The sequence below is a fragment of the Pelophylax lessonae genome, assembly GCF_965119305.1.
Source record: "Pelophylax lessonae genome assembly, chromosome: 6".
NCBI lineage: Eukaryota > Metazoa > Chordata > Amphibia > Anura > Ranidae > Pelophylax > Pelophylax lessonae.
This window is the reverse complement of record NC_138773.1, coordinates 269,564,450-269,592,049: the sequence shown is the minus strand read 5'-3', so window position 1 is coordinate 269,592,049 and position 27,600 is coordinate 269,564,450. Positions and strand designations below refer to the sequence as shown.

General features: G+C 42.8%; 1 protein-coding gene across 1 annotated transcript in view; it reads right to left on the bottom strand.

The window, feature by feature from the left end:
- PLA2R1 (phospholipase A2 receptor 1) overlaps nucleotides 1-27,600 on the bottom strand; it is a 155,109-nt gene that overhangs the window by 76,873 nt on the left and 50,636 nt on the right. Inside the window, exons 10-16 of the mRNA XM_082260092.1 lie at nucleotides 21,693-21,799; nucleotides 19,751-19,920; nucleotides 12,605-12,813; nucleotides 8,533-8,678; nucleotides 6,830-6,914; nucleotides 5,210-5,342; nucleotides 2,770-2,805 (exon numbers count right to left, since the gene is read on the bottom strand). Of these exons, the coding sequence (XP_082116218.1) occupies nucleotides 2,770-2,805; nucleotides 5,210-5,342; nucleotides 6,830-6,914; nucleotides 8,533-8,678; nucleotides 12,605-12,813; nucleotides 19,751-19,920; nucleotides 21,693-21,799 (886 nt within the window). The remainder of the gene's footprint in view (nucleotides 1-2,769; nucleotides 2,806-5,209; nucleotides 5,343-6,829; nucleotides 6,915-8,532; nucleotides 8,679-12,604; nucleotides 12,814-19,750; nucleotides 19,921-21,692; nucleotides 21,800-27,600) is intronic.

The following is a 27,600-nucleotide window of genomic DNA, read 5'->3' as shown; positions in this document are numbered from 1 at the left end:
AGGACAGAACTGGTCTCTGGGTTTGAGCTGACATCTCGATGCCAATTAAAGTCTCCCATGCAAGTTAACAAAAGTTGTCACCTTCCTGAAGCCTCAAAGAGAGCTGCTGGTCAGCTTGGCTGCGGGGATCCGCAGGGGGGGGGGGGAGGGGATAGGCTCCAAACAGTCTGCAAGCTTTGATTGGTATCATCAGATCTAAGGAGTGTATTTTATCTCTCATAATAGGTAAAATATTAGTGGCAGAGAGATGAAAATAATTCCTTCTTATGGTTCACGTGTTGGGCTACATGTACATGTAAATCTGTGTCTGTAGCGTGTGTAGAATCCTAGAGAAACGCACAAAACCGTTATATGGCGCCTGATTGCGGCAGGCAAGCAGTGTTTGGTACTGTCACAATCAGACCGATGCGCTGGTGTCAGAATTCCTATCCCTGACTTAGCGGTCAGCGCCGTTCTGGATCATTTAGACTCTGGTCAGTTCAGAACACAAAACATCGTGTGGGCTGAGATGGGGACACCCTCCTGGGGTTGATTGGCCAAGGGCTAAGGTCCAGCCCACATCCATATTCCAATAAATTGGGGAACCTGAGATATGGACATGTTCTTCCTTGAAGCCAGTTCTAAACTGGGGAGTCCCCACACGGTTTCCGGTATGCTTCTACCAAGGGATAAGCTTCGGTAACGTTTATTTCTGTTTTTATTCCTTTTTATTTTCATAGCAAATTGCCAATTGTGTGTCTTTTCATCTTTTTGTGTATTTTTTGTAACTCCTTTTGCTTTGCATATATTTCTTATGCACTGCCCACTTTCAGGATATTAAATTTTAAAATAATAAGTGACTTCTGTGTACTAAGCTTGTACTCATATCTCTGGAGAGATTGTTGCATTTTAGTGCCTAATTGCTTGGTCTAAGCTACATGCCAATCTGTATGCAATTGCATTTTGTGTTGGCAGTTTTTCAAGCAGATTGTAAACCAGACGGAGATCTGTGTGTGTGGTGGCCCAGCAGACCAGTCTGCGGACAAACTGTTGGGTGGTGGCAGGCTATCGTTTGTGGTGTGGGGGTGTGTGGACAGTGGGAAGAGTGATTAACACCGGGGTTCTAGCTTGTAGGATAGCTGGAGGAATCCTAGTAGTGTGTGATAATTGCTAGACTGCTCCCCAACCCTTACAGTGCACCAGATTGTATGTAAGATTTGTATCTGCCTGTGTGTGGTCAGCCAGCTGGATTGGAGTGGAGTCTCCCTCTAGTGGAAAGTGTCACAGCCAGTCTTATAACTCAGAAAGAGTTTCCCTTATTCCTTTATACTCCCCAGTCACGAAACCACGTCTCGGTTAGCTAGTCGCCGTAGGCGTGGTCGATCGTGACATGGATTGACATCAGAAAAGGAATAGAAGAGAAATCCTTTTTTTTTTTTTTACAAAAGAAGAGAAATCTTTTAATGTGGACACTAGTTCTGGTGACTAAGGTGACACCCTGGGATTATCTCACTTTGGAGGGATTTCCTTTCACTTCCTGTTTTAGCTGTTCAACAGGAAGTGAAGGAAATCTCTTAAATGGGACACAGATGGCAAAAAAGAACAAGGGTTAAAACCCACCATTACTCTATCCGAAATGAAAAACAAAAATTGCCTTTAGTGACACTTTAACCTGCATGGGCGAAGTATAGGTTCACTTTGGGCAACCAAATGATAATACTTATTGAAAAACTGAAAACTACTATACTACTACTGAAATGCTACTTTAAAGGCATTTTGAACCAGTTTTCACCTATTTCTTCCTCAAAACAGTAAAACAAATGTAACTTTAGCTAGCAGATCATTGTGGCTGAAATTTAATGTAGAGTTCTAAATTGCTAATTAAATTGCAAAATGAAAGTCAACAATAATCCATGTGCTGCATTCTACATAATGTAAAACAAAAGGGTAATTACAATTTAAGACTGCCTTGTGATGCTTACTGTGGATATGGTGGCTAAATGGTTAGAACTAGAGCTTTAAGCTGGCCCTACACCTGTAAAATGTTGTCTTCGGAACATTCCTTCAATTTTCTATGAGTTAAAGGGGATGATTTGACAATCAGATTCAACCAGAGTAAAAAAAAAACCTAAGGACAAGGATGGAAAATATTTTTCAAATCTAATAGGAACTAACAAATTCACTCCTGGCTGCAAAAAATCATAACTAATCTTATGCAAAGGCACGTGTCATGGTTAATTTAGAAGTAGAACATTCATTTGTTCCTGTTAATTGGATTATAATAAAATCAAAACGTTGACATGCTACTCGAACAAAACATCATTTGAAATGATTTGAGTCCATGAAGGTACCACCGAGTTTATACTTTCTCGTCCAAATATTCGAATGAGATTCAACAGGTGTAAGGCCAGCATTACAGTATAAGATCTTCTTTTTTACCTTATCTTTGTGTTTGCATTTTTATGCACTGCACTGCACTGCAGTGTAGTGGTGTGAACAGGGCACATAGATAACATTTTTTTCCTGTCTGCCCTAACGTACAGTTTGCTTTACTCTGTGCAGATCACTGTAGCTCAGCACATATGGTGTGAACAAACCCTAATATAGTTTCCTTCCTATATTAATATAGGAAGGAAATTAATATTAGAAATAGCCCCATGAGCAGGCAGTAGTGCAGGAAACTCAGGCAGTGGTTTGATAATTAGCTTCTAATCAAGACTGAAATAACAGCTTTAGGTTAGCCAACCGTTTTACAATAAAAAACCAATACACATTAATCTTAATTCATACCCATACCATGCCAGTCTGGAAACTTTGATGTGACTCCTAGAAAAAAATGTAAAAATAGAGAAATGTTATTGTTTAGCAGTTACATAAGTAATAATATTTCTAATGAACTGTCTGTTTCAAATGCTTGCAACTTTATAATTTTGTTCACATTGGTGTGATGAGGGAACACTGCAGATCCACTGCAGGTTCCCGCATCGCACCCGACTCGCAGGGAGTTCACACTACCATATGCAAACTGCTGGGAGTGTCAATACAAAGTTAACGACACTCCCAGATTAGTTTGCATATCGCAGTTCAGACAGGAATCAATTTCAAAGGTGTGAAAATCCATGCGATCTAATTCTGGTGCTGACCAAAAAAAGGGTCCTGCGCGACTTTGGTCTGAATGCAATGCAAATTCAGCCATACAATCTATATGGCTGAATTCGCATCGCACAGACATCGCATGTCATTTGCATAGCAGTGCGGTGCGAATCACATGCGATGTCTTACATTGCATATGTGTGAACCGGCAATTAAAGAGTGTCTGCTTTCATTGGTGGGTAAGGCAGCACAACACTATACAGCCAGATTTACATAATTGTATTTTTTAGGGCCGTGGATTTATAGTGTTTAGATGCCAGGTGTTAAGGATACAAGTAGATTGGAAATGAGCATATATTAGCTCTGTATTTGTATTTTTTTGGTTTGCTTTAGGTCATTTGAATTGCTGAGTTTAAAGAAGAATCCATGGTATGGTATATTTTACATACAGTAATGACATTGTTTCAGCTTGGACCAATGTAATTATGTATATACTGTGCTAGATTAGGTGTACATAGTTAGTTTGCAGTGTATACAATTTTTGCCTGGCTGAGAGCCAGGCTTAGGTTGACTCTGGGTCAGGGCTTAGTGACTCAGGGAGGCTGGATGACTCAGCAAGCAACATCTCTGGTGACTCCCCCTGCTTTCTGGAACCTTGGAGAAGCTTCCAGAAGTAGAGGGTAGAGTCTGGGAGGAGCTACTTGGAGTATTTATGAGGGCCCCAGCCAATCCACAGCAAAATGGTCTGGCAGGGGGTAGACCACCTCATAAATACTCATGTCATGCCAGCAAGGGCAGTCGGATGGAGATAGAGTGCTGAGGAGGCTTTCATGGCCCTTGAGGGTGCCTCCTAGTCAGGGGCTTGGGTGCTGAAGTGGCCCTCTATAACACACAGAGGAATTCTTCCTGGAGGCAAGCAAGTTCAAGTGCAAGCAAGCAAGCAAGTGAGAGGACAGCATAAGAACATCCAAGAGATCTCCTGAGAAGTGTGCGGACTAGGAGGACTGTGGAAAGAGTGTCGGGCTAGTGGAGGGCTAGTGAAAAAGGCAGCTGCAGCCAGGCAGGCTGGCAGTGCCTGAAGAGGTGGTACTGGACTGTTTTCTGACTCTGAAGTGACTGTGAACATTTGGTGTGCCTGACTGTGCAGGGTAGGGGATCTCAGTTCACTGCTGCTCCTTAAAGCACCGAAAACAAATGAAAGACCTCTACTCGTGCCACAACCCAAATCTGAATTGATATTTTGATTGATAATTTTTAAATACATTTGATTCTGTCTCATGTGGGTGCCAGTAATGCCCGTCAGTGGCAGGACCAGTTCTTGCAAACATTTTCTATACCTGGCCGATGCCCCTGGAAGCTGGAAATGACTGAAGTAGACACCACTGCTGCAGTAATCTATACTTGCCTCTGGGTCCTGTGCTAAGCAGCTGGACTGATGCATTGTGAACAAAGGAGGTTGGCTGCTTGGCACAGGATTGCATTGCATCTTCTAAATTAATGCAAAGCGTGCTCTCATTGGACAAGGTGGACAATGTGATGTCACCACCCCTCCTCTCCACCTTATCCCACCAGAGAACACTTTGTATTCATTCATAATGCATTCATGTTGCCAGCAGGACAGGAAATGAGGGTAATCTCTCTAACTGAGCCATTGATGGCAGTAAAAACCCGACAGGGGTTCTAACCCTCCCAGACTCTATCCAAAACTAAAAAATAAATTGAGGTTGGCATTTAGATCAGGGATCTGTAGGCCCTACCTGCTGGCAAAAGACAGAGGGTAGTCAGTTGGATTTTTCCTGGAATCATTTTTTTTCTCTAGAGTGCTCCTCTACCATTTTCCATAAGAACAAACATATACATTTACCATTGTTGGACATCTATGTTTGTGCTTTTAAAAGATGCATGTCCAGCCACCATTAAACATGCATGTCCAGCCACCATTAGGCAGTGGTCACCTTTAGACTGTCATTTTGCAGTTTGCCCAAATATTTAGATGATGAATAAAGAAACCTATCACTAGACAGCAGTGCTAATGCTAGTATTTGTATGAATCATACAAAACCAGAGTCAAGCTATCAAAAAAAGCTGAATAATGCATTGAACAGAACCTCCCTCATTTAGCACAGTAATATTGTACCTTTTGGAATTTTGCAGATCCATTCCAGCTTTTCCTCACAATCTAATGAAATGAATGTCTGTTTTGCATTGAAAGCGGCACAGCGCACATATTTCCGCATAAAATATATATCTACCCAAAATGCAGATACAACCTGCAACAGAAGAATAGTTGTATTTTAGCCTGTACAGACCAAGAAAGAAAACTACAAATAAAATATGTATTATTTTTTTGGTCCAATGTTAGGTATGAATACATTAATCTTTTCAATTGTAAATATCTGTATCCAGTAAATGCGCTTCAGAACTGCTGTGGAGGGCGAGGGAGCCCGTGTATTTTCTAAAGAGCAATGTCATTAACTAAGCTCTGATGATTGGATGTACAGTAGGTTGTTTACATAGTGCTGAGCATATATCATATGAGTGATTTTATCATTTTAAATTCTTTATACATTAAACAGTAACTTAAATTTTGTTGAAAAAAAAAAAACATTCCCCTTTGGGTGATCTTTGTTGCATATTCCTAGCTTTTGTTATTCTGAAGAAATAGCTGTTTGTTTGTTTGTCTGTGTCCATGTGTACAGTGAATCTGTATGGGAGTGATTTTATAATTATCAAACAGCTGCTGCACTTGCATGGTTTTAATGAGGAAAGTGGTAGGACCCACATCCCTTTACATGTAATTTCCATTTGGGATTATCTCACTAAATATGACATTTTTGTTGCAGGGGATGCCCAAAATCAGACTTATATCTTAATGCAGCCTTCTCGGAAAGTCAATAAGCCAATCACACAAGCAGGAAATAACATGTCTGGGGGGCATGCTAAACACCATCTGTGTACAGAATGCCTCCAAGTTGACATATTGCATTTCATTCTACAGAACCTTATGGCACTGCAGATTGAAAAGGAAAGGTCATTTTACATTTTAGGTGGAGGGGAGGCACTTGTTTGGAACAATGTGTGTTATTTTTTATTTATTTATTTATTTTAAATGAAGAAACAATGGCTATAATGTCCGGTTCACACTTATGCGATGCGGGAAGGCTGCGAATCCACAGCCTGTTCCCGTATCGCACACGCACCCCCGGCAGTTCACACTGCCATATGCGATACGCTGGGGGTGTCAATGTAATCTTAACGACACCCCCAGTTTGATCGCATATCGCAGTGCGATCTTGCAGTTCGCACAGGATCGGATCGCACAAGTGTGAACCGCTGTGCGATCCGATCCTGATGCGGCTGCCAAAAAGGGTCCTGTGCGAGTTTGCTGCGGGTGCAGGGGTCCGAATTTAGCCATACAAAGTGTATGGCTAAACTCGCACCGCACAGCCGATCGCATGTAATGAAGGAGCAGTGCGCTCCCACATTACATGCGAACCCGGCACTCGCATAAGTGTGAACCGGGGCTAAGAAGAAATTGATTTTACTACATAAAATGACTTTGTTATAGATATCAAAATAATTAAAGTGAAATGCTTCGTGGATAGGATTTGTGTCACTTTAGGTCTCAGCTGAGCAGCCTAGGTGTGCTGAAGGTTTAGCAGAATAAATAAAAAAAAAGCAAATAGAAATAAATACATATTAGTAGTGTAAATTTTATTTGCATGTAAGTGAGCCTTTTATTGGTGATAATACGCACCGGAGTTCCATCTGACCACTCCCAAGACCCTTCGGAAGATGGATTACTGTTACAAAATCCAATCCAGAAATGTCTATTATCATCTCTGTAACATATCAAAAAATAATTTTAATACATTTCTGAAGGTTCTCATTTATCGTGGTCATGCTATATTTTGTAGTAGTTGGTCACATTCAACAGGACTTGTTCTATAATGTTGATGACATTTTGTAGCTTGGCCAAGCCACTTCTTCAGTTCTAATGAATCTCAGGAACAATACCCAAACCCAAGCATTTATAACCACACAGGTAGCACCATCACATTAACTAATCGCCATGCCATCACATTAACTAATCGCCATGCCATCACATTAACTAATCGCCATGCCATCACATTAACTAATCGCCATGCCATCACTTTACCTAATCGCCATGGAAAGGCAGATGACATCGTCCATGAACAGGATGAGAGGTGTGATATTTGCAGAACCACCCTGTTTTAGTTACATAATAATATCCTTGGTGTTGGCAGACTTTGTAGGTGTTAATTCTTCCATTTACCAGTACTTAACTGAAGGTGTGAATAGCTGTCAAATCGCCAGGGTAGAGATGCTCTTAAGCTGGCCATAGATTTGAATCTCAGCCGATTCAGCAGGACCAAAATTCAAACACGAATGGGCAAGCTGAATGTACCCAAGTTGATCGATTGATGAACTTGGGTACAAACAGCCTGCCAGATTTTACATCTGTTATAGCTCCTAGCAGGGACGGCTTCCCCTACCCCAGCCCCATCAGGAGAACACAATGGCTTGGTGGGAGGGATTTCCTCATTACCACTGTCTCTCTGTACAACCTGTGGTTGCAGGAAAGAAATTTGCACCATCTATGGCCAGCCTTAGACAATATCATATGACTTTCCAAGGTGATTGGATTAAGGTGTAAGTGCTACCTGTGTGGGATATTGTGTAGTCTCAATATTGCAGAGCAAGCCCAGTTGAATGGGACTAATGAATACTAGATAATGTTATTGGCTGAACATTTTAAAAAGTAGGTTGAAACGTTGGAAGAGTGTAAATATGTAAGAGTTATATCCTGCAGAGAAGAGAAGTCCCTAATGTTTGTAATAAAGATAACTTACAGCTTCACTTGGGGGTAGACAACAATCTTTAGGGGAATGTTTCTGCTGATGTCTCAAAGTGTATGTATTTTCCTTTATATTGTAGTTTTGAATAGGTGAGTAAGTGTTATTCATTGCTATGTGTCCCTACTTGGAGATTCATCCTCTCTTTTTGCCCTGGTGACCATTATCTCCAGTACAGAGAGTGATGGGAAACCCCAAATTTTAAACTTGTCACAGAAACAGGAGGTGAGGGGAAATTTTCCAATTGGGACATTTGTTTCAGTGACAACTGTCAGTAGTTTAGCCAGGTTATACTGCGAGAAGTGCTTTTACTGGCAGGATCTTCGGGTAGGACAATTTGCAAATGATTGATGAAAAAAATGAAAGAAAAAAGTGTATAAAGTGAGAAATAATACTTTACATACATGAAGGATTATAATGCCGGTGAAGCAGAGGTATGAACATGGGGAAATAGTTATACAGAACGCTAATCTAATCCATGGCTTAACAAAGCCACCAGCCACCAGGCAGACTTTCCATGTAAGAACTCACATAAAGCTGGGTTCGAAAAAAAATACATTTTGAGATTCTTGTACATACATACCGAATAAACATGCTGCTTAAAAGCTCTGTAACAAACTTCTCTTCATTTAAATGTGAAAAGCTGACAAGATGGCCACCAAAATCTTGACACAAGTTCTCTGCTTCCTGCCAGGTCCTCTTTCTTATTCTTTTTTCTTGGTGGAAGACCTGTAGTAGAAGATGTGCGGGTCAGATTTATGGCTGCACCAAGGAACAGGCATCTAAACGCACCGCAGAAATGATTGTATACGTGTAACCCAAGGTCTGTTGAAGGTACATCATGAGATATGTTTGCCTTTCTTCCTAAGACACTGCTGATATGGTACATGACTAAGAAACTTCTATCATATATTAATTTACAATGACTCTTAAATGAATACATTTAACCAACAGGCTATTTAAATACAAAGGTCTTGGGGTCTTTATTATTTGTTTTTAGATTGCCTTTATGACAGTATCTGATTTTGTCTGGCTATCTCCTACTCTGTCCACCTTTAGCCCCCATTCACTCCTGAGGGTTTTATAGCTCTAAGCTCCAAAACACTCAATTTACAAAATCCCATGATTTTCAATTATGCTTGTTCACACCGGAGCGAAGTGTCACTTAAAGCTCGCAGGTTGTAGTTCAAAAAGTATATAAACTTTTTTGAGCTACAAGCTTCAAGCTTTTTGACCCCAATAGACTTAAATGGGAGTGCCTAAAAAAATTCAGGAACATGCACAAAAATTAGCAAGAAACGCCCTTATAACATGTTTTTATTCTCTAGTAACTAGCTTTCTGTTAGTTAAAGAGGAAGTAAACCCTCCTCTACAACTTGTACCTATAGGTAAGCCTATATTAAGACTTACCTATAGGTACTGTAAATATCTCCTAAACATGCACTGTTTAGGAAATATTTACTTTGCATGCAGCCAGTGACATCAGTGGTGCATGCGCTCTGAAGGAACGGCCGCTCGTGCCGTTCCTTCAAAGCCCCGTGCCGTTAGCGTCGGCTCCCGCACGCATGCGTCAGTGACGTCATCGCGGCTCCAGCCAATCAGATGGCCGGATGCCGCAAACCCAGAAGAAGGGCGACAGAACATGTCGCCCATGGACAGGTAAGAGGTCGGCACTGCGGGCTTCCTTCTTAGGTAAGTATTTCATAATGAGCTAGTATGCGATGCATACTAGCTCATTATGTGTTTTTCTTTCAGGTGTTCGTTTTAAAAAAAAAATAAAAATCGGAGGTTTACAACCTCTTTAAATATAATTAAAAAAAAGAAAAAGGTTCAAGCCTCAGACTTCAGCAAAAATTAGCAATAACACCTGTACAAATGCAAAAAAAAAAAGCCTGTAAAATGGCCAAAGGCACTTGTAGGTGGAGTGCAACGTGGTGCGGCAGCAATACAATACAATTCATAAACCTACAAGAAAAACCTGGCACTGAGAACTAATTACCAAAGAAGAATGCCAAAAAGTTAATATATGGCCAAAAATGTGTTAAAAACATGGTGAAAAAATATCATGGGGAAAAAAATATCATGGAGAAAAATCTGTATGGAAGAATTAGCCTTGGGTCCTGAGTCGGGGGGTGCACCTGCGGATGGGGCTATTTCTTTTTGCCATCTTCCCATCGGAGCTTCTGTGGAATTAAGTTTTTAATGATTTTATCACATTAAACTGTGACATTGTATTCCAACACGTTTAGCCTTGGTGTATTTTTCTGTGTTGGTGAGCGCTAAAACTCCTTCTTTGTTCTGAACTGGGTGCACTCATAGTTTCCAGTAAAGTGAAGAGAGCAGGTATCAGCCAGACTGGCAGCGTCTGTAAACGCAGCAGAATGCGGCCTGACCGTCTTGTGCCTAAGCAGGATGTTACCTAAAGGAGTTGGGCCCCTACACTTTCCCACCTCATCAACCTTGAACCTTTCCCTACCGCTAGTGCTGTCCCTAACAGGTAGGATACCTGTCCCTATTCTACCAACTTGCAAAATGCACATCAAACCAGGGAGCAAGGGCCTTAAATAGGCTTTGCCTGACCCAAGATGTCTGCCAGAGTGATATGGGGCAGCAGCATTCAACTGGATTGCTTCCCCAGTTATCCAGGAAACCATAGAGGAACTGTGAGGTCTACTCCAGCTACAACGCCGCTGCGGAGGAGCTCCACCTGCAGTGGAGAAAGCATGCTGCACCTGTCTACATGGTCAGCTCAAGTGTGAATCCAGCCTTAGTTGATCCCTGAAGATTCATCACTACAAAGAAGCCTATCCTGCCTCTACCTAAGAACTGAACTTCTACTTTCTCTGTGAACTCATCCCTTCACATTAATTACTTTTTGTATCACTTGCTCATCCCTTTTAGATTGTAAGTTGTTACCAGCTGAGCCTCCTAGCCCTCTTGTCTTGAATTGAATTGTAGCTGTACTATCTCCCCTTATATCTTAAAGTGGAGTTCCAGCCTAAAAACAAAATTTTGCCATCCGCTTGCTCTAAATTACCTGAAAAAGAATTGGATAATTAAAACATTTTTTGATTCACTTACCTTGTTTTTAAAGAAAATATACTTACCTTCCTTCCTCTTCCTCCCTCTGCGCACACAGCCGCCGCCGTCACTTCCTGCTTGCATTGACTACTGGGAGCCGAGCTTCATCGCTCCCAGGAGTCAATGCGCCTGCACCGGCCCTGCTCGTCATGCCCAGAAGCTGTGCAGGGATGACGTGCCTGCACCGGAAGTGACGAGCAGGGCCAGTGCAGGGCATTCTGGGACTTCAACGTCACCGAAAAGGACACCGAAGAGGACGCTCCGGCTTCAGCTGCCCACACCTGAGATGGCAGCGCTGGACAAGACATTTTCAAAGTAAGTATTTCTTCTAAAAGGTAAGTGAAACCAGGGACAGTTCAGAGGCTATTGTTGCTGAAATGCACTAGCCCTGACTGTCCCGGGGGTAATTGGGTATTTTTATCTAAAAAAAAATTTTCAGGCCGGAACTCCACTTTAAGCAAAGCACAAACTGTTTGCGCTACATGAATCGTGTATAATAATAATATGACAAATTATGTTTTAGTAAAATATAACGCATGCTTTTAACTTTTGTATATGAAGAATTTTCTGGTTAAATGTATTTATTTGAGAGTTATAAAATATTCCGTTTCTGCAGAGCTATTAGATCATCCTCTTTATTATTTAGTGTGAAGCTTGGGAGGGTGGTGGTGTGTCAATATAGTTTAATTTTGGGGAGTGTGTAGGCAGGAAGGCAATGTGATTATCTTTAGCAGATGGTAAGATTGTTCCATACACTGGGATGATTCACTACAGTGCAAACTGGGATCATGGAACAGTAGGAAAATGACAAATGATTTGGAGCTTAATTGATGACATTTCACACAAGAAGAACTTTCTCTTTGATGTATAACTGTGCATCCCTTATGGGGTCATTATCCACATTCGGGCTCCCTTCACATACTGGCGTATTGTTTTGTGGGAAAAATCCTTGCGACTCTGCCTGCGATCCCGAATCATTGCAAATCGCGCCGTGCGATTCCTGTAACTTGCAAAGGCACCCCAAACACGGCGTGATTTTGTAAGATGCCTGTCGCCCCAAAAAAGTATAAGAACTTCTTTTGGGCGATAGGCTTCCTGCAATTCTTTTTGCGGGATTTTACCGCGATTTGTCAGGCAACAATCGCGGCAAAATCACGCCGCGTATCGGGAGCCATTGCAAGTCACGGGAATCGCAGGGGTGTCCCACGATTTACAATGATTCGGGTAGGGATCGCGGGCAGAATTGCCACGATTCTGCCCAAGATCCGATACGCCAATATGTGAATGGAGCCTTATCTAATGGCAGTGAGAATTTGAATTATTAGTCTTTGGATCCCATGATATTGATTTATGATTTGTATGCAGCCCACATATAACTGACCAATGCTTAGCAGTGTACAATCTCCCAACTATGAAAGGTTTTTTATTCCCCTCGTTGCTCTTTCCTGAGAATGCTTCCACCTTCTCCTGGTCATCTTTGGTGGCCAAAGATGATGTAACTCTTGGATTCGATGTACCTTATTGATTTTTTCCAGTATATAAAACAACTTCTGCTTTATTCAGTGAATGCTTACCTTATAGCAGTGCTCCAGGTGTGATTCTGAGTCCCATAATGGAGGGCATTGCTGCTCCTTATTTATTGTGGGTGTATCCCAGTCTTCTTCCTTTACAGTTGTGGTTAGAGGCTTCTTACACAGTGACATAGCAAGGAAGTCTTTACAGTCTTTCACTTCCCAATGGCCAAGATGTGGTCTGGTCATAACGACACACCCTCCATTACGACCTGAGTAAGTCTCAAAAAATATTGAACTTAGAGAACTAAATCAATGCCTTAAAAGGTCTGTCCGTCTGTATCATATCTATCAACAGTATCAGTCTGTAGATTCTACTGCGCAGGACTTAGTGCCGGTTCACACTATAGCAATGTCAGACATTGCATGCGATTCGCACCGCACCGCTATGCAAATCACATGCGATGTCTGTGTGATGCAAATTCAGCCATACAGGTTGTATGGCTGAATTTGCATCGCATTCGGACCAAAGTTGTGCAGGACCCTTTTTTTTTGGTTCGCACCAGAATCAGATCGCATGGGAATGCGATTCGATTCCTGTCCGAATTGACATGCAAACTAATCTGGGGGTGTCATTAACTTTGTATCGACACTCCCAGCAGTTCACATATGGCAGTGTGAACTTCCTGCGAGTCAGGTGTGATGCGGGAACCCTGCGAATCCACTGCGGGTTAACCGACACTTACTTCTGTAAATGTACTTCTGTAATTTTGGATTGGTACAGATTCAGGCCTCATGCACACTGGACGTTATCAAAACGCCAGTAGAAATCTGTAGCTGTAGAAGGAGTTTTTCAGGTTTTTTGCAGTAACGTTTTTCAGTGTTTTTTTTTTAGCTTTTTTCAGTTTTAGCGTTTTTTTAGCTTTTTTTTAGCATTAATGCATAGATACGTAGATAATTCCAAATAGCTGCACTTTTCAGCGTTTTTAAGCTTTTATCAGAGTTAGAGCGTTTTTACAGCTGAAAAACTCCTCTTAAAACCCACTAGTTCTGTTTTTTTATCCACCCAGAAAAGCCCCTGCCAAAAACTGCTGATAACAGCCTATGTGTGCATGGACACCTAGGATAACATGCTGAGGGGTTTACTGGCTTTAGAAAAAAATGTTTGATGCCAAAAACAGGAGCTGTAATAATGTTCAGTGTGCATGAGGCCTTATAGATAGCTGGCAGACACCACAAACTTATAACACCACTTTATCTGATAGAATTAAAGGACATTTCCACATCTGCAGTCATTGAGAAAACCTCACTACGTGTTTGTTATGTGCAGTGTTAGTTTTGTCAATGAAAATATTTTTGTGCAGCATCACAAGCCTCCTAAAACTACCGTCCAGAGAATCCTGACTTACAACCATCCAGAGCAGAGCACTGTGAGTGTGTACGTTACAGGCCTCCCCTCAGACTACTGTCCAGAGCACTGTGTGTGCATTACAGGCCTCCTCTTACCACAGGCATCCAGAGCACTGTGCATTACTGGCCTCCCCTCAGACCACCATCCAGCACTGTGCAGCATTACAGGCCTCCCCTCAGACCACCATCCAGAGCACTGTGCATTACAGGCCTCCCCTCAGACCACCATCCAGCACTGTGCAGCATTACAGGCCTCTCAGACCACCATCCAGAGCACTGTGCATTACAGGCCTCCCCTCAGACCACCATCCAGAGCACTGTGCATTACAGGCCTTCCCTCAGACCACCATCCAGAGCACTGTGCATTACAGGCCTCCCCTCAGACCACCATCCAGAGCACTGTGCATTACAGGCCTCCCCTCAGACCACCATCCAGAGCACTGTGCAGCATTACAGGCCTCTCATAGCACTGTCCAGAGCACTGTACATTACAGGCCTCCTGAAACCACTGTCCAGAGCACTGTGCATCATTACAGACCTCTCAGACCACCATCCCAGAACACTGTGCGTTACAGGCCTCCCCTCAGACCACCATCCAGAGCACTGTGCAGCATTACAGGCCTCTCATAGCACTGTGCATTACAGGCCTCCTGAGACCACTGTCCACAGCACTGTGCTGCATTACAGGCCTCTCAGACCACTGTCCAGAGCCCCATCTAGAGCACTGTGTGCATTACAGGCCTCCTTAGACCACCATCCAAAATCACTGTGTAGCATTACAGGCCACCTCAGACCATCCAGAGAGGCTAAATTTGTATATGTGAGTTTGTTCAAACTTTAATACTATAAATATTAACCACTTAAGCCCCGGAGGATTTTCCTGCTAAACGACCAGGGGGTATTTTGCGATTCGGCACTGCGTGACTTTAACAGACAATTGTGCGGTCGTGCAACGCTGTATCTAAACTAATTTGGCGTCCTTTTTTTCCCACAAACAGAGCTTTCTTTTGGTGGTATTTGATCACCCGTGCGATTTTTACTTTTTGCGCTATAAACAAAAAAAGAGCGTACATTTTGCAAAAATAACAATATTTTTCACATTTTTTTATATGAAATTCCCCAAAAAAAAATGTAAAAATCAAAATCTTTTAAAATTTTCGGCCAATTTGTTTTATGCTACCTATGTTTGGTAAAAAAATCGCAAAAAGCATATTTTCATTGGTTTGCGCAAAAGTTATCGCGTTTACTAACAAAGGGAAAGATTTCTGTCATTTTTGGTGTTTTTTTTTTAATGTGTAATGGCGGCGATCTGCGATTTTTTTTGCGGTACTGCGACATTGGGGCGGACAGATCGGACCCTTGACTGACATTTTTGACACTTTTGGGGTTACCAGTGACATTTCTACAGTAATCAGTGCTATATATATGCACTGTTACTGTAAAAATACACTGGTAGTGAAGGGGTTAACTTTATTTGGGAGGGAGGGGCTGTGTGTATCCCTAGGGGCGTGCTTTCTACTGTGATTGGCTGTGGCTTGAGCTGTAAGGACACTGATCAACAGATCTACATAGTAGATCCATGTGATCAGTGTTTTTACAGCGAGGAGAATGACAGGTCGCTTGTTTACACAAGCCGCCTGACTTTCTCCCTCTCCCCCGCCCATCGCCGAGTGACCGGCGGACATCGGGTCCGCTGGTCACACGCGCGGGGGGGTCCGTGACCGCGCGGGAGCGGGAGCGCGCCTCCGCGGGCGCGCGCTCGCTCCCCAGAGCCTCACAGGCGAGCGACGTAGACCTACGTCACTCTGCCTGTGAGGGGCTGACTGCCGCAGTAAATATACTGTGAGCAGTCGGCAAGCGGTTAACAGTAGAATTTTTTTACTCAAGGAGTATATAATACGTTCAGAAATTCTAGAGAGATGCTTAAACAATGCATTACAATTTGACTAAACCCATTAGATTTTAGTCAATCAAAATGATTTTAGTTGACTAAAATGTAGGGCATTATAGTCGACTTTAATGTACTTCAAATTTAGTCGACTAAAATGGGACCAAAACTAAAATGGCATTTTAGTCAAAAGACTAAGACTAAAACTAAATCAAAATTTTCTGCCAAAATTAACACTGGTTACACGTTCTCCCAGCACACTCAAAAAAATGCTTAAAAAATATTTCTTACATTTTAGATGTTTCTAAAGAGAAGGTTGAATCCAAGAATTTCTGGACTCGGGGTCTTTGTCCCCACACAAATTGAGCTATCCCTCACTTAAATTTAATTCAGGAGGGTGGTTTCTAAATGTTTAACCCTTTGTTGGGCAGGGTTCAAATCCTATGTTGAATGAATAGCTGTGAATACAGTACAGACAGGGTTATTTATAACAATTACCCTACTGATACCTTAGAATATTACAAAGTAGGGAGAGCATGCAAATAGTTTTAAGCAAGTAAAAACCAGAAAATAACCAGAAATTTTAAAATATTTTTAAGCTATGCTAATGGAAACATATAACAAATATAATGTAGGTGTTACCCCAATTTGGCTGCAAAAGTGTAAATACACTTTAAAGGAGATGCATAGCCAAAGCTCGTTTGGCTGTACATCACCTATGGATCGCAGGAGTGCAGTTTGTTTTGGACTCCTGTCACCTGTTTTCAGTAGAGAGCGGGCTGAAGGCCACTCTCTGCTGACGTCACAGAAGTCGGTCCAGGCACCGCGTCATCACGACCTCGGAGTCGGGATCCGTCAGGTGCCTGTACTGACACCCGGCTCCGCCTCTAAGCGAGCCGCTGAAAGCCTGAGCCGGCCTCTCCCCACCACTCCACAGCCCAGCGCTCCAATGAGCGAGGAGGGGGCAGAGCAGAGAGCTGTGACTGACAGCGAGCAGCTCTCTGCTCAGGGAACTGTCAGAACCGAGCGATCAGCGGTGTTTGATCGCTCAGTTCTCAGTGTGGAAGCACCGGGTGACAGATGCAGCATCGGATCGATGCTGCATCCACCTAGTGGATAAATGGGGGAAAAACAAACAAACCCATACTTCTCTTTTAACTACTTGCCTACAGGGCACTTTTACTTCCTTCCTGCCCAGGCCAATTTTCAGCTTTCAGCGCTGTAGCACTTTGAATTTACAATTGCGCGCTCATGCAATGCTGTACACAAATAAAATTTTCACATTTTAAAAAAACAGATAGAGCTTTCTTTTGGTGGTATTTAATCGCCACTGTTTTTTTTTTTTTTGCTAAAAAAAACCCCGAAAAATTGTCCAAAAACTTTGAAAAAAAAAAAAAAGTTTTTTCTTAGTTTCTGTTATAAAATGTTGTAAATAAGTAATTTTACTCCTTCACTGATGTGTGCTGATGAGGCTCTGATGATGGGCACTGATAGTCTGCACTAATGAGGTGGCACTGATGTGCACTGATAGATGGCACTTAAGGGCACTGATGAGGAGGCACCAATTTGCAGCACTGATGGGTACTGATAGGCAGCACTAATGGGCACTTTTAGGTGGCACTGATGGGTTCTAAAAGGGGGCACTGATGGACACTGATAGGTGGCACTGATGGGTTCTAAAAGGGGGCACTAATGGGCACTGATAGGCAGCACTGATGGGCACTGATGAGCAGGTACTGACTGTCATCAATACTGGGCACTGACTGTCGTCACTGCTGGGCACTGACTGTCATCACTGCTGGGCACTGTTGGGGCTGCACTGATAATCACGGCACTGATTATCTGTGCAGATTTCCTCTGTGAGGAAATGCCGTTGATCACCTCTCCTCTCCTCACACGCTGTCAGTGTGAGGAAAGGAATGCAGAATAACTGGCATTTAGCATGCGATGCATGCTAGCACATTATGACCTAAACTGCCCAGTGCCTATTTTTTTTTCTATGTAGTTTACTACAGCTTTAACCACTTGATGACCACCTAACGTACTTTTACTGCCGCAAGTCGGCTCCCCTACGCAAATTCATGTACCTGTACATCATTTCATGCATGCAGGAGCTCCAGGGGGCGTGTGCACACAGCCAGAGGTGCGATTGCGCATTGATTGGCTAGAGGGGGAGCAAATTAGCGGGTCATTGGGTCCACCGGCCACCCGCGATTGTTCCAGAGAAACACGGAACGGCGATCTGTTCCTCCCACTGAAACCAATAATGAGGCAATATATTCCCTTTGAGACCAATGATGGGGCACAATACCTCCAGCTGACACCAATGATTGGGCACTATTTTCTCCAGCTGAAACCAATGATGAGGCAATATTTCTCACAGCCAGAGGTGCGATTGCGCATTGATTGGCTAGAGGGGGAGCAAATTGGGTCCACCGGCCACCCGCGATTGTTCCAGGGAAACACGGAACGACGATCTAAACAAGGCAGATCGCTGTTCTGACAGGGAGGAAGACAGAGATCTTGTGTTCCTGCTAAGCTGAAACACATATATCTGTCTTTCCTCAGTCAGAGCATCCCCTCAAACAGTTAGCAAGCACTACCATGGAACACATTTAACCCCTTTGATTACCCTTGATGTTAGCCTCTTCCCTGCCAGTGCCATTAGTACAGTAACAGTGCATATTTTTTAGCACTAATCACTGTAATAATGTCACTGGTTCCCAAAAAAGTGTCAAAAGTGTCAGTTAGGTGTCTGATTTGTCCGCCACAAAATCGTAGTCCCACTTTAAGTCTCTGATCATTACTAGTAAAAAAAAAAAAAAATAAAATAAAAAAATTCCATAAAAATATCCCATCGATTGTAAGCGCTATAACTTTTGCATAAACCAATCAATATATGCTTATTGGGATTTTTTTTTTTTTTTTTAACCACAAATATAAGGCAGAATACATATAGGCCTACATTTATGAAGAAATATGGTTTTTCTACATTTTTTTATTGGATATGTTTTATAGCAGAAAGTAAATAATATTGTTTTTTTTAAAGTTGTCACTTTTTTTTTTTTTATAGCGCAAAAAATAAAAATGGCACAGGTGATCAAATACCACCAAAAGAAAGCTCTATTTGTGGGGAAAAAAAAGGACATTTTTATGTGGGTACAGCGCCGTATGACCGCAAAATTGTCAGTTAAAATAAGGCAGTGCCCTATCGCAAAAAATGGCTTGGTCATTAAGGGGATAAAACCTTCACGGGGTGAAGTGTTTAAAACAGACAAAAAAGTAAAATTAAAAAATCAAAAGTGACAGTACCCAAACGCTATAGTATAATACTATAGATGATTTTTAGCAAAATTCACCCAAGCGGCTCAATGAGTGAAATTGAAATGTCTCGGCCCATCATTATGCCTCATACACACGATAAGATAATCGTACGAAAAAAAAAATCGCTTTTCGAATTGATCGCACGATAATTTGATTGTTAGTACATAGCTTTCTACAGCCAATCACGCCATTGCTTCCAAAAAATTCCAAAGGGACAAACCCGAAAACTTTTGTCGCCTGATAGCCTAGCAAATGACAATCGTTTAATCAGTACAGTATGCATTCGCTAAAAATTGATAGACAAAGACCACGCATAATCAAAAACACAAAAATAACCCAGAAAAAGCCGGGCTGCCATTGTTTTTTTTTTTGCATACCCGATACATAGCTCCACAACCAGGAAGCTTTTCCAGAATTGTACGAAAAAAACAATACGTTTAGTACGCATTGTTGAATTCGATATTAGTATCATGCAACAAAATGCGAACGATAAGTCGTCCGATTAGCTGATCGTGTGTACAAGGCATTACTCTCAGTAAATGTACCTTGTTCCCAGGGCCACTGAAGGAAGTTATCACTGCACTTACTGGGTTCTTCCACGTTCCAGTTTGTGAAGTTTAAGAGGAGTTGCCTTGTGCCGTTTGCTGTCCAGGCATACTCCCCAGTGCCATCGATATCTTGTAAAGCAATCCAAAAGGAATAATCCCCAGGTATTATTCTGCTGAACATCCAGCTGTTAATAAAAGCTTGTTCAAACCTACGGACAGATAAAGGTGACATCACTGAGCATCAATTCTATATCACACATCTTGCTATGTAATAGGTAGGTTTTGGAACCTCTGTCACTGAGCTATGGGTTTGCTTCAGATGAATTAACAGATGTGTTTGACCTGCAATTGACCTCCTTCCGACCTGGAATTGACTTGCTTCAAACAGGTTTTGGGATCTCAAAGACTTGTATGGGAATGCTAAACCTGCTTGAAGCGATCAATTAACCATTGACACAATCCCTTAGATCTCACTCACACGTGCAATGGATAGGCAGTAAAAACTGGCAGTTGGTCCACATTTTTACTACCCATTGACTGCCTGCACTTAACATGATTTTGAATTGCTGCGGTTGTTTCAGTGTGGCAAATTTTATATAGCATGTTGTGGTTGGTAGGTGGTGCCACCTGTCAATTATGACCCATCCAAGTAAACAGGACTGCGACGCAACTACGTCTAAGGCACACATTTGTGATTCAATTCAGCAGGATTTCAATGAAAAAAATCGCTCTTGCAGCTAAAGATACCGGGGTTCAGAAGGCGACATAATGCCTTCTGAATGCCTGTCATCTAGATCTAAACCGCGGATCATTTTTCAGATGTGTTTACAAACCTGCTGCATGCATGAGCAAGGTCACTCCTTGAGCTGGCTTTACAAATATGCATTAGGGCAGTGGTCTTGCCTTTATATGGCCCTTGGGGCACTATTATTTCCACTGATATGAGGCACTGTTCCTCCCACTGTAACCAATAATGAGGAAATATATTCCCATTGAGACCAATGATGGGGCACAATACCTCCAGCTGACACCAATGACGGGGCACTGTTTTATCCAGCTGAAACCAATGATGAGGCACTATTTCTCCCACTAACACCAATCATGGGGCACAATTCCTCCAGCTGACACCAATGATGGGGCACTATTCCTCCCACTGACACTAATGATGGGGCACTATTCCTCCAGCTGACATCAATGATGGGGCACTATGTCTCCCACTAACACCAATGATGGGAGCCAATGCCTCCAGCTGACACCAATGATGGGGTACTATTCCTCTCACTGAAACCAACAATGAGGCACTATTTCTCCCACTGACACCAATGATGGGGCACAATTCCTCCAGCTGACACCAATGATAGGGCACTATTCCTCCCACTGACACCAATGACAGGCCACTAATCCTCACACTGACACCAATGACGGGGCAATGTTCCTCCGACTAATACCAATGATGGGGGTTCAATATTGAGTTGATGTGAACAATACCCTGAAGCAGTATCTCCCTTTCGACAGTCTGTGTACCTATTTGTTCCCTTCTATGGAAAAAACAAGGGGGTGCGTGCTTCGTCAAGATAAATTGGTGCGTGGATCGTCCAGGCCATCCAGTGGGCCTATAAAGCAAAGGGCTTGGTGCCTCCAGAGGCGGTAACAGCGCACTCAACCGAAGCGTCTCAACCCCTAATCTGCAAGGCAGCCTCCTGGTCTTCTATCAACACTTTTTTGACCCTTTATTGTGTTGAGACGGCTGTTTTATCTTCTGTTAACTTTTGTGTACAAATGTATGCTGCCATGGGGTCTGTCTGAAAAACTGAAAAATTGTCTACCAGTGGAGGCGGGGCTAAATCCAAACCTATGCTGGCATGGAGTCCATCAAGAAAGGAAAATTACGGTAAGTATTTGGTAAGCAATTTTCTGTTTTCTTTGTGAAAGATTCCAATGCAGAATGCAGCAATTTGCTATATATATGCTGAACATGCACCTGTTAGTTATAGTCGCTAGAGGGCAGTAAGGCTCTCTTCGAGCATCTTCATAAGTTTGTCTTAGAACATTAACTCCGTAGCAGTAACCTCCGTATCTCTCGAAGGGCTGAAATAGAAATAAGGTCATGAAATTAATTATCAACAAATAAAATTGGGATTATTACTTCACCCTCTTTTTACCAGGATAGTCAGTCAAGATTTAAAATTAAGGGCCCTTTCACACGGGCGCTCCATATGTCCGCAAATCATCCTATTTTTTTGCGGATGATTTGCGGACATAATGTAAGTCTATGGCATTGCGGATGTCAGCGGAATACCATCCGCTGACATCCGATTTTCTTCCTGTCAGTTCTGTTCCGGAAAGGAAGGAAAATCGGATGTCAGCGGTGTCATCCGCTGACATCCGCAATGCCATATACTTACATTATGTCCGCATATCATCCGCAAACGGATGGGATGATATGCGGGCATACGGAGCGGATGACAGAAATGTCATCCGCTCCGTGGAAAAAAAAAAAAAGGACCGCAGCGGAGCTCTCACACGGAGCGGCCGTGTGAAAGAGCCCTTAAGCTCAAGCTGAGATTGTTTTTCTTTAATTCTGGATACAAAAGTTACCAGCTCAAGAAGTTATTAAATATTTGTCTAGAGGACACAAACAGAAATTATCAGGAAAAGTATACAAAACAGCTGTCAATTTTTTTATTACTGCCTGTGTCCTGGTGGGGAGATTCCCCTCTCTTCCTGTCCTGGTAACCAAAAAATATATGAAGGTAAAAAAGAGCGCACGTCTGCGTATTCATTAATACTGTACATAGGTATTAGGGATCACAATAGAACACCTCTGGGATGAAAGAGAGCATTGACTGCGGACCAGGCCTTCTCTCCAACATCAGTGCCTGACCCCACAAATGATTGTAGCACTCTCCTAGGTAGGTGCTAGGAAAAGTATAATTGTGGCTCTGTCTGCTTATCCGGGGGGCCTGATCTGTTAGCAATCTGTCACATGCCTCCAGGTGTGACCTGTTGAGTCTGGGGGTCTCCCCACTGTATCCAATGAGGGATCGTGTTGGGCAGTGGAGGAAACCTAGCCAATAGCACACCAGGGTTTATGACTGTCCCAGTGGGAGGGGTTTGCCGCAGTGCACCCTGGGATTGGAAATAAATCTGTGGGGAGCATGTGACAGAGCATCTTTTGGCGGGAGCATCAGTCCCAGGAGGAGGTGACGGCTGTCTCTCCTTCTGTAAAGTGTGAAGGTGGTCCAGGCAGTCGGCCTAGGGACTGGAGGTTGAGCTGGGCTGCAAGGGTTCCAGAGTTGCTGACCGAGTGGAGCCTCTGGGCAGAGATCTTCAGGAAAAACAGTTTTGTGAGTACTCAAGATCTGCCCAGTGGTCTGCCTAGGAGAGAGGACCACTCCAGAGAGGTCGAAGGTGATCCAGAAGCCAGCTAACCAGGAGTGCACAGTAAAGGGGGTGCCAAGTATTTAAACCCCAAAGTTGGGGAGTAAAAGGGGGTGCCAGGAAGGGCCCTGAAGTGTTCAGCGATACAGTTTGCTCTAATGTCAGCTACCTCAGGAAGGAGTGTCTTGGGGAGCTTAAAGGGACTTTAAACTGCCCAAGATACTTTTTTTAAACTTTAAACAGAAACTGGACTTGCTGAGGCTAGCAGCAGTCAGTGTTAACCAGCATCAGTGGAGCGTTAACCTGCGTCAGAAAAGCGCTAAATAGTGCCAAGTAGCATAATTCAGTGTCCCTGCCTAATTGTGCATAGTTCAGTTGTTGGGAGTATCCCACTTCTCCCTTCTCCCATCCAAGTTCTCAAATGAACCTAAAAAAACAAAGAAACTGGACTGGTTCTTGTCTGAGATGCTCACACTTGAAACATGTCTGAAAGTACTGTTGTTGCTAGTGGTAACCCAGGGGGACCCACACTCAGCCGCTCCCATGGGAGTAGGGCTACATGTGCTTCTGGAAGAATGGTCAACACACTCCTAAACCATGTGGACAGCCTTCCCAGAAGAGTTGAAGCTGTTATAGCTGCAAAGGGTGGGCCAGCTCAATACTGAACCCTACGGACTAAGACTGGGATGCAATTAAAGTTCATGTGCGTGTAAAGGCAGGCATCCCAATACTTTTGATAATATAGTGTATGTTTAAAAAGTAAATCAAGTCACATACTGTATATTTTGCATGTTAACCCTGTATTTGGGTGGATTCCAACTTTAAACAAGCTAGATGAAGCAGCCTTGTTATTTCCATTGAGACTTCTATATAGTAAAACTCAGGAAATCACATGCAATATGATCCCTGAGTTCCGTTCTTTCCACAAAGGAATTCAGAAAGCAGTCACATATCAGGTACTGCTCTGGAAATAACCACACTCATGCAACAGCCCTCCCTTAGCTGCAATATCATTTCAAGCATCATCAAGTGTGATTAAAACGGGTTTCAGGCTGGGTTCACACTGGGGCAATGCGGGAATCACAGCGATTCCTGTGCAGGTTCTTGCATTGCATCTGACTCGCAGGCAGTTCACACTGCTCTCTGCGAACTGTTGCGGGTGTCAATATAAAGTTAACGACACCCCTAAATCGGTTTTCAGAATGCAGTGCGAACTGTGAAATCAGATTGCATTGGTCTGAACACCCATGCGATCCGATTCCAGTGCAGACAAAAAAAAAAAGGGCCCCGGACCATTATGGTGTGAATGTGATGCGAATTCAGTCATACAATCTGTATGGCTGAATTTGCATTGCACAGACATTGCATGTGATCTGCACAGCAATGCACTGCAAATCACATGCGATGTCTGGCATTGCATACGTGTGAACCCAGCCCCAGTGGTCTTTAATTTGATACGATTGTATGAGAATCACCAGACCATTCATTTCAGCAGCAATCTTCCTATACATTAAAGGCCCATTTAATCTTATTTTAAGTAATGAATATTATTTACCTGTAAAAGCCTTGGGTGTGATGTCAGCAAACCCATCAGACTCAGAACTGTCATTCAAGTGACAGTCTTTAGTTTTCCCCTTTGCTCCTCCCCTGGCTTTTACATAAATGGTTATGTAGGGAAATGAGGGAAGGCATAGAGAACCTCCCTGGCTCCTTGCATGTCATAGCCCTTCTTCCTCTGGGAGTGTCTAATTACATTCTGTGCTGACCCAGCTCCTCTGCTCCTCCTCTCCCTACATAACTTTTATGTAGCAGCTGGGGGAGGAGTGAAGGGAATACTAAAGGGTGTCACTTGAGTGACAGCTCTGAGACTGCTGGGGCTGATGATCACATCCATGATCTTGGCACCCAGCATCAGTTTGGATGTCCAAGGCCAGCCATAAAGTAGCAAATTTATTTCCTGCAACCTTGGGTTGCAGGAAAGAAATTTACTTGATTCCCACATCAGCACAGACAGTGTTGATGCAGAAATCCCTCCTGCCAAGCCATTGTCTTCCCTCTGTGGGTGGACGGGGGGAAGCCAGGAAAAAACAGTGATTATTGCCAGCGGCTATACCATTATCGCATGTAGAATCAGGCAGTCTGGTTGTACCTAAGTTGTGTATATTCAGCCTGCCAAATTTCGGCCGATCCTTGCTGAACCAGCCTAAATTCGAACCATCTATGCTGGCTTAAGCAAGGGAGGCTTTTGCAGGTAAATTACACGTCTAAAATCTTTTGAATGCACATATAATCTTGTGGGAACATTTTTGGTTGAAATAAATGGTCTGGCAACAGTGCCTTTTTAGCACTATTTAGCACTTCTTCAAGGTGAATTTTAGGTATGGCAATTTTTACATATTGAAAAGCTTGGACCAATGTAGCTATGCATATATCATACCTCTGGGATCTTTGTGGAAGTCGGAAATCACTTTAGGTCATTGTAGGTCCAATGCCGAGCAGCTGCCCTCCTGCATTAAGAACATAGGTGCCCATTCCAAATGAGCAGCCTCCTATCAGGGGATGCTTTGCCTTTTCTCATTGAATGCAAAGTGTTTTCTTGTTAGACGAGGTAGTAATGTTATGATCCCCACCTCATCCAGTGAGGTGGGGAATCAATCATTGGTAGAATGGAAAAGTGTTCTCTGAATGGTGTTTGTGCCAAGTGAGCAACCTCCTGTGTGCAGAATGCAGCAGGGCAAGCTGTCTGGCATAGGAGCCTGATTTCAGTGGAGCGCATCCTACGTTGATTTCCAGCTTCCACTGGGATCCCACAGGAATGGATTATACAGTGCCCTGGAAAAGGCATTAATCAGAGAAGAAGCCAAGAAGCCCATGGTAACTCTGGAGGAGCTGCAGAGATCCACAGCTCAGATCTGGCCTTTATGGAAAGGTGGTAAGAAGAAAGCCATTACTGAAAGAAAACCATGACAAGTCCCGTTTGCAGTTTTCGAGAAGCCATATTGGGGACACAGCAAACATGTGGAAGAAGGTGCTCTGGTCAGATGAGACCAAAATTGAACTTTTTGTCCTAAAAGCAAAACACTGCACATCACCCTGAACACACCATTCCCACCGTGAAACATGGTGGTGGCAGCATCATGTTGTGGGGATGCTTTTCTTCAGCAGGGACAAGGAAGCTGGTCAGAGTTGATAAGAAGATGAATGGAGCCAAATACAGGGTAATCTTATAAGAAAACCTGTTAGAGTCTACAAAAGACTTGAGACTGGGGCGGAGGTTCACATTCCAGCAGTACAACGACCCTAAACATACAGCCAGAGCTACAATGGAATTGTTTAGATCAAAGCATATTTATATTTGTTAGAATGACCCAGTCAAAGTCCAGACCTAAATCCAATTGAGAATCTGTGGCTTGACTTGAAAATTGCTGTTCATAGACGCTCTCCATCCAATCTGACAGAGCTTGAGCTATTTTGCAAAGAGGAATGGGCAAAAATGTTACTCTCTAGATGTGCAAAGCTGGTAGAGACATCCCCAAAAAGACTTGCAGCTGTAATTGTAGCAAAAGGTGGTTCTACAAAGTATTGACTCAGGGGGGCTGAATACAAATGCACAACAAACTTTTCACATATTTATTTGTAAGAAATTTTGAAAACTGTTTATCATTTTCCTTTAACCTCACAATTATGTGCCAGTTTGTGTTGGTCTATCACATAAAATCCCAATAAAATACATTTACTGTACATGTTTGGTTGTAACATGACAAAATGTGGAAAATTTTAAGGCAGTATGAATACTTTTTCAAGGCACTGTACATCGTTTCATTTGGTTCAAGTTGAACCTATGTAACTACGTAAAAACAGCCAAACTTTTTTTTTTTTTTTTTTATTCTACTTTAAGGAAGCTGCATTTTGATGTATCAGGGTGTATTTTTTAGGAGGAGGAGAATTTAAAAAGGAACATCTAAACCTCCTCACAATCATTATATTACAATTCTACATTCAATGTATATTATACATTCAACTTCGATGCATATACAGTACACAGATATTGGTTTCTCCAGCGTTTTTTCCTAAACTTTGACCCAAGCAAATAAAAAATGAGCTGCGATCAAGTTATTCTGGTATAGGCACATAGAGAATGTATAGAACCTTGTCTGCTGGCTGTGCTGTTTATTTGTTTTTTGCTTATCTTCAACATTTTACTTTTGAACCTATTAAAGTGGACCTAGTGTGAAACAAAGACTGTTTTCTTAGGCCTCTTCCACGCGGGTGGCCTAAGCGAGCTTTAGGCAATATTAACCACTTCCCACCGGGTGGACATGCATGGACATTCTTGACTTTAATTTGTTATAACGGGATGATGCCCGCAGCTACAGGAATCATCCCTGTATCTTTTTTTTCAGCCAGCAATTCCCTGTAATGCAAAAGCCATCCTAGCGGCTAATTAGCTGCTGGATTGCTTTTATAGGCTGAGGTAGGGACACCCCCCCCCACCTGCGCCTACCTGG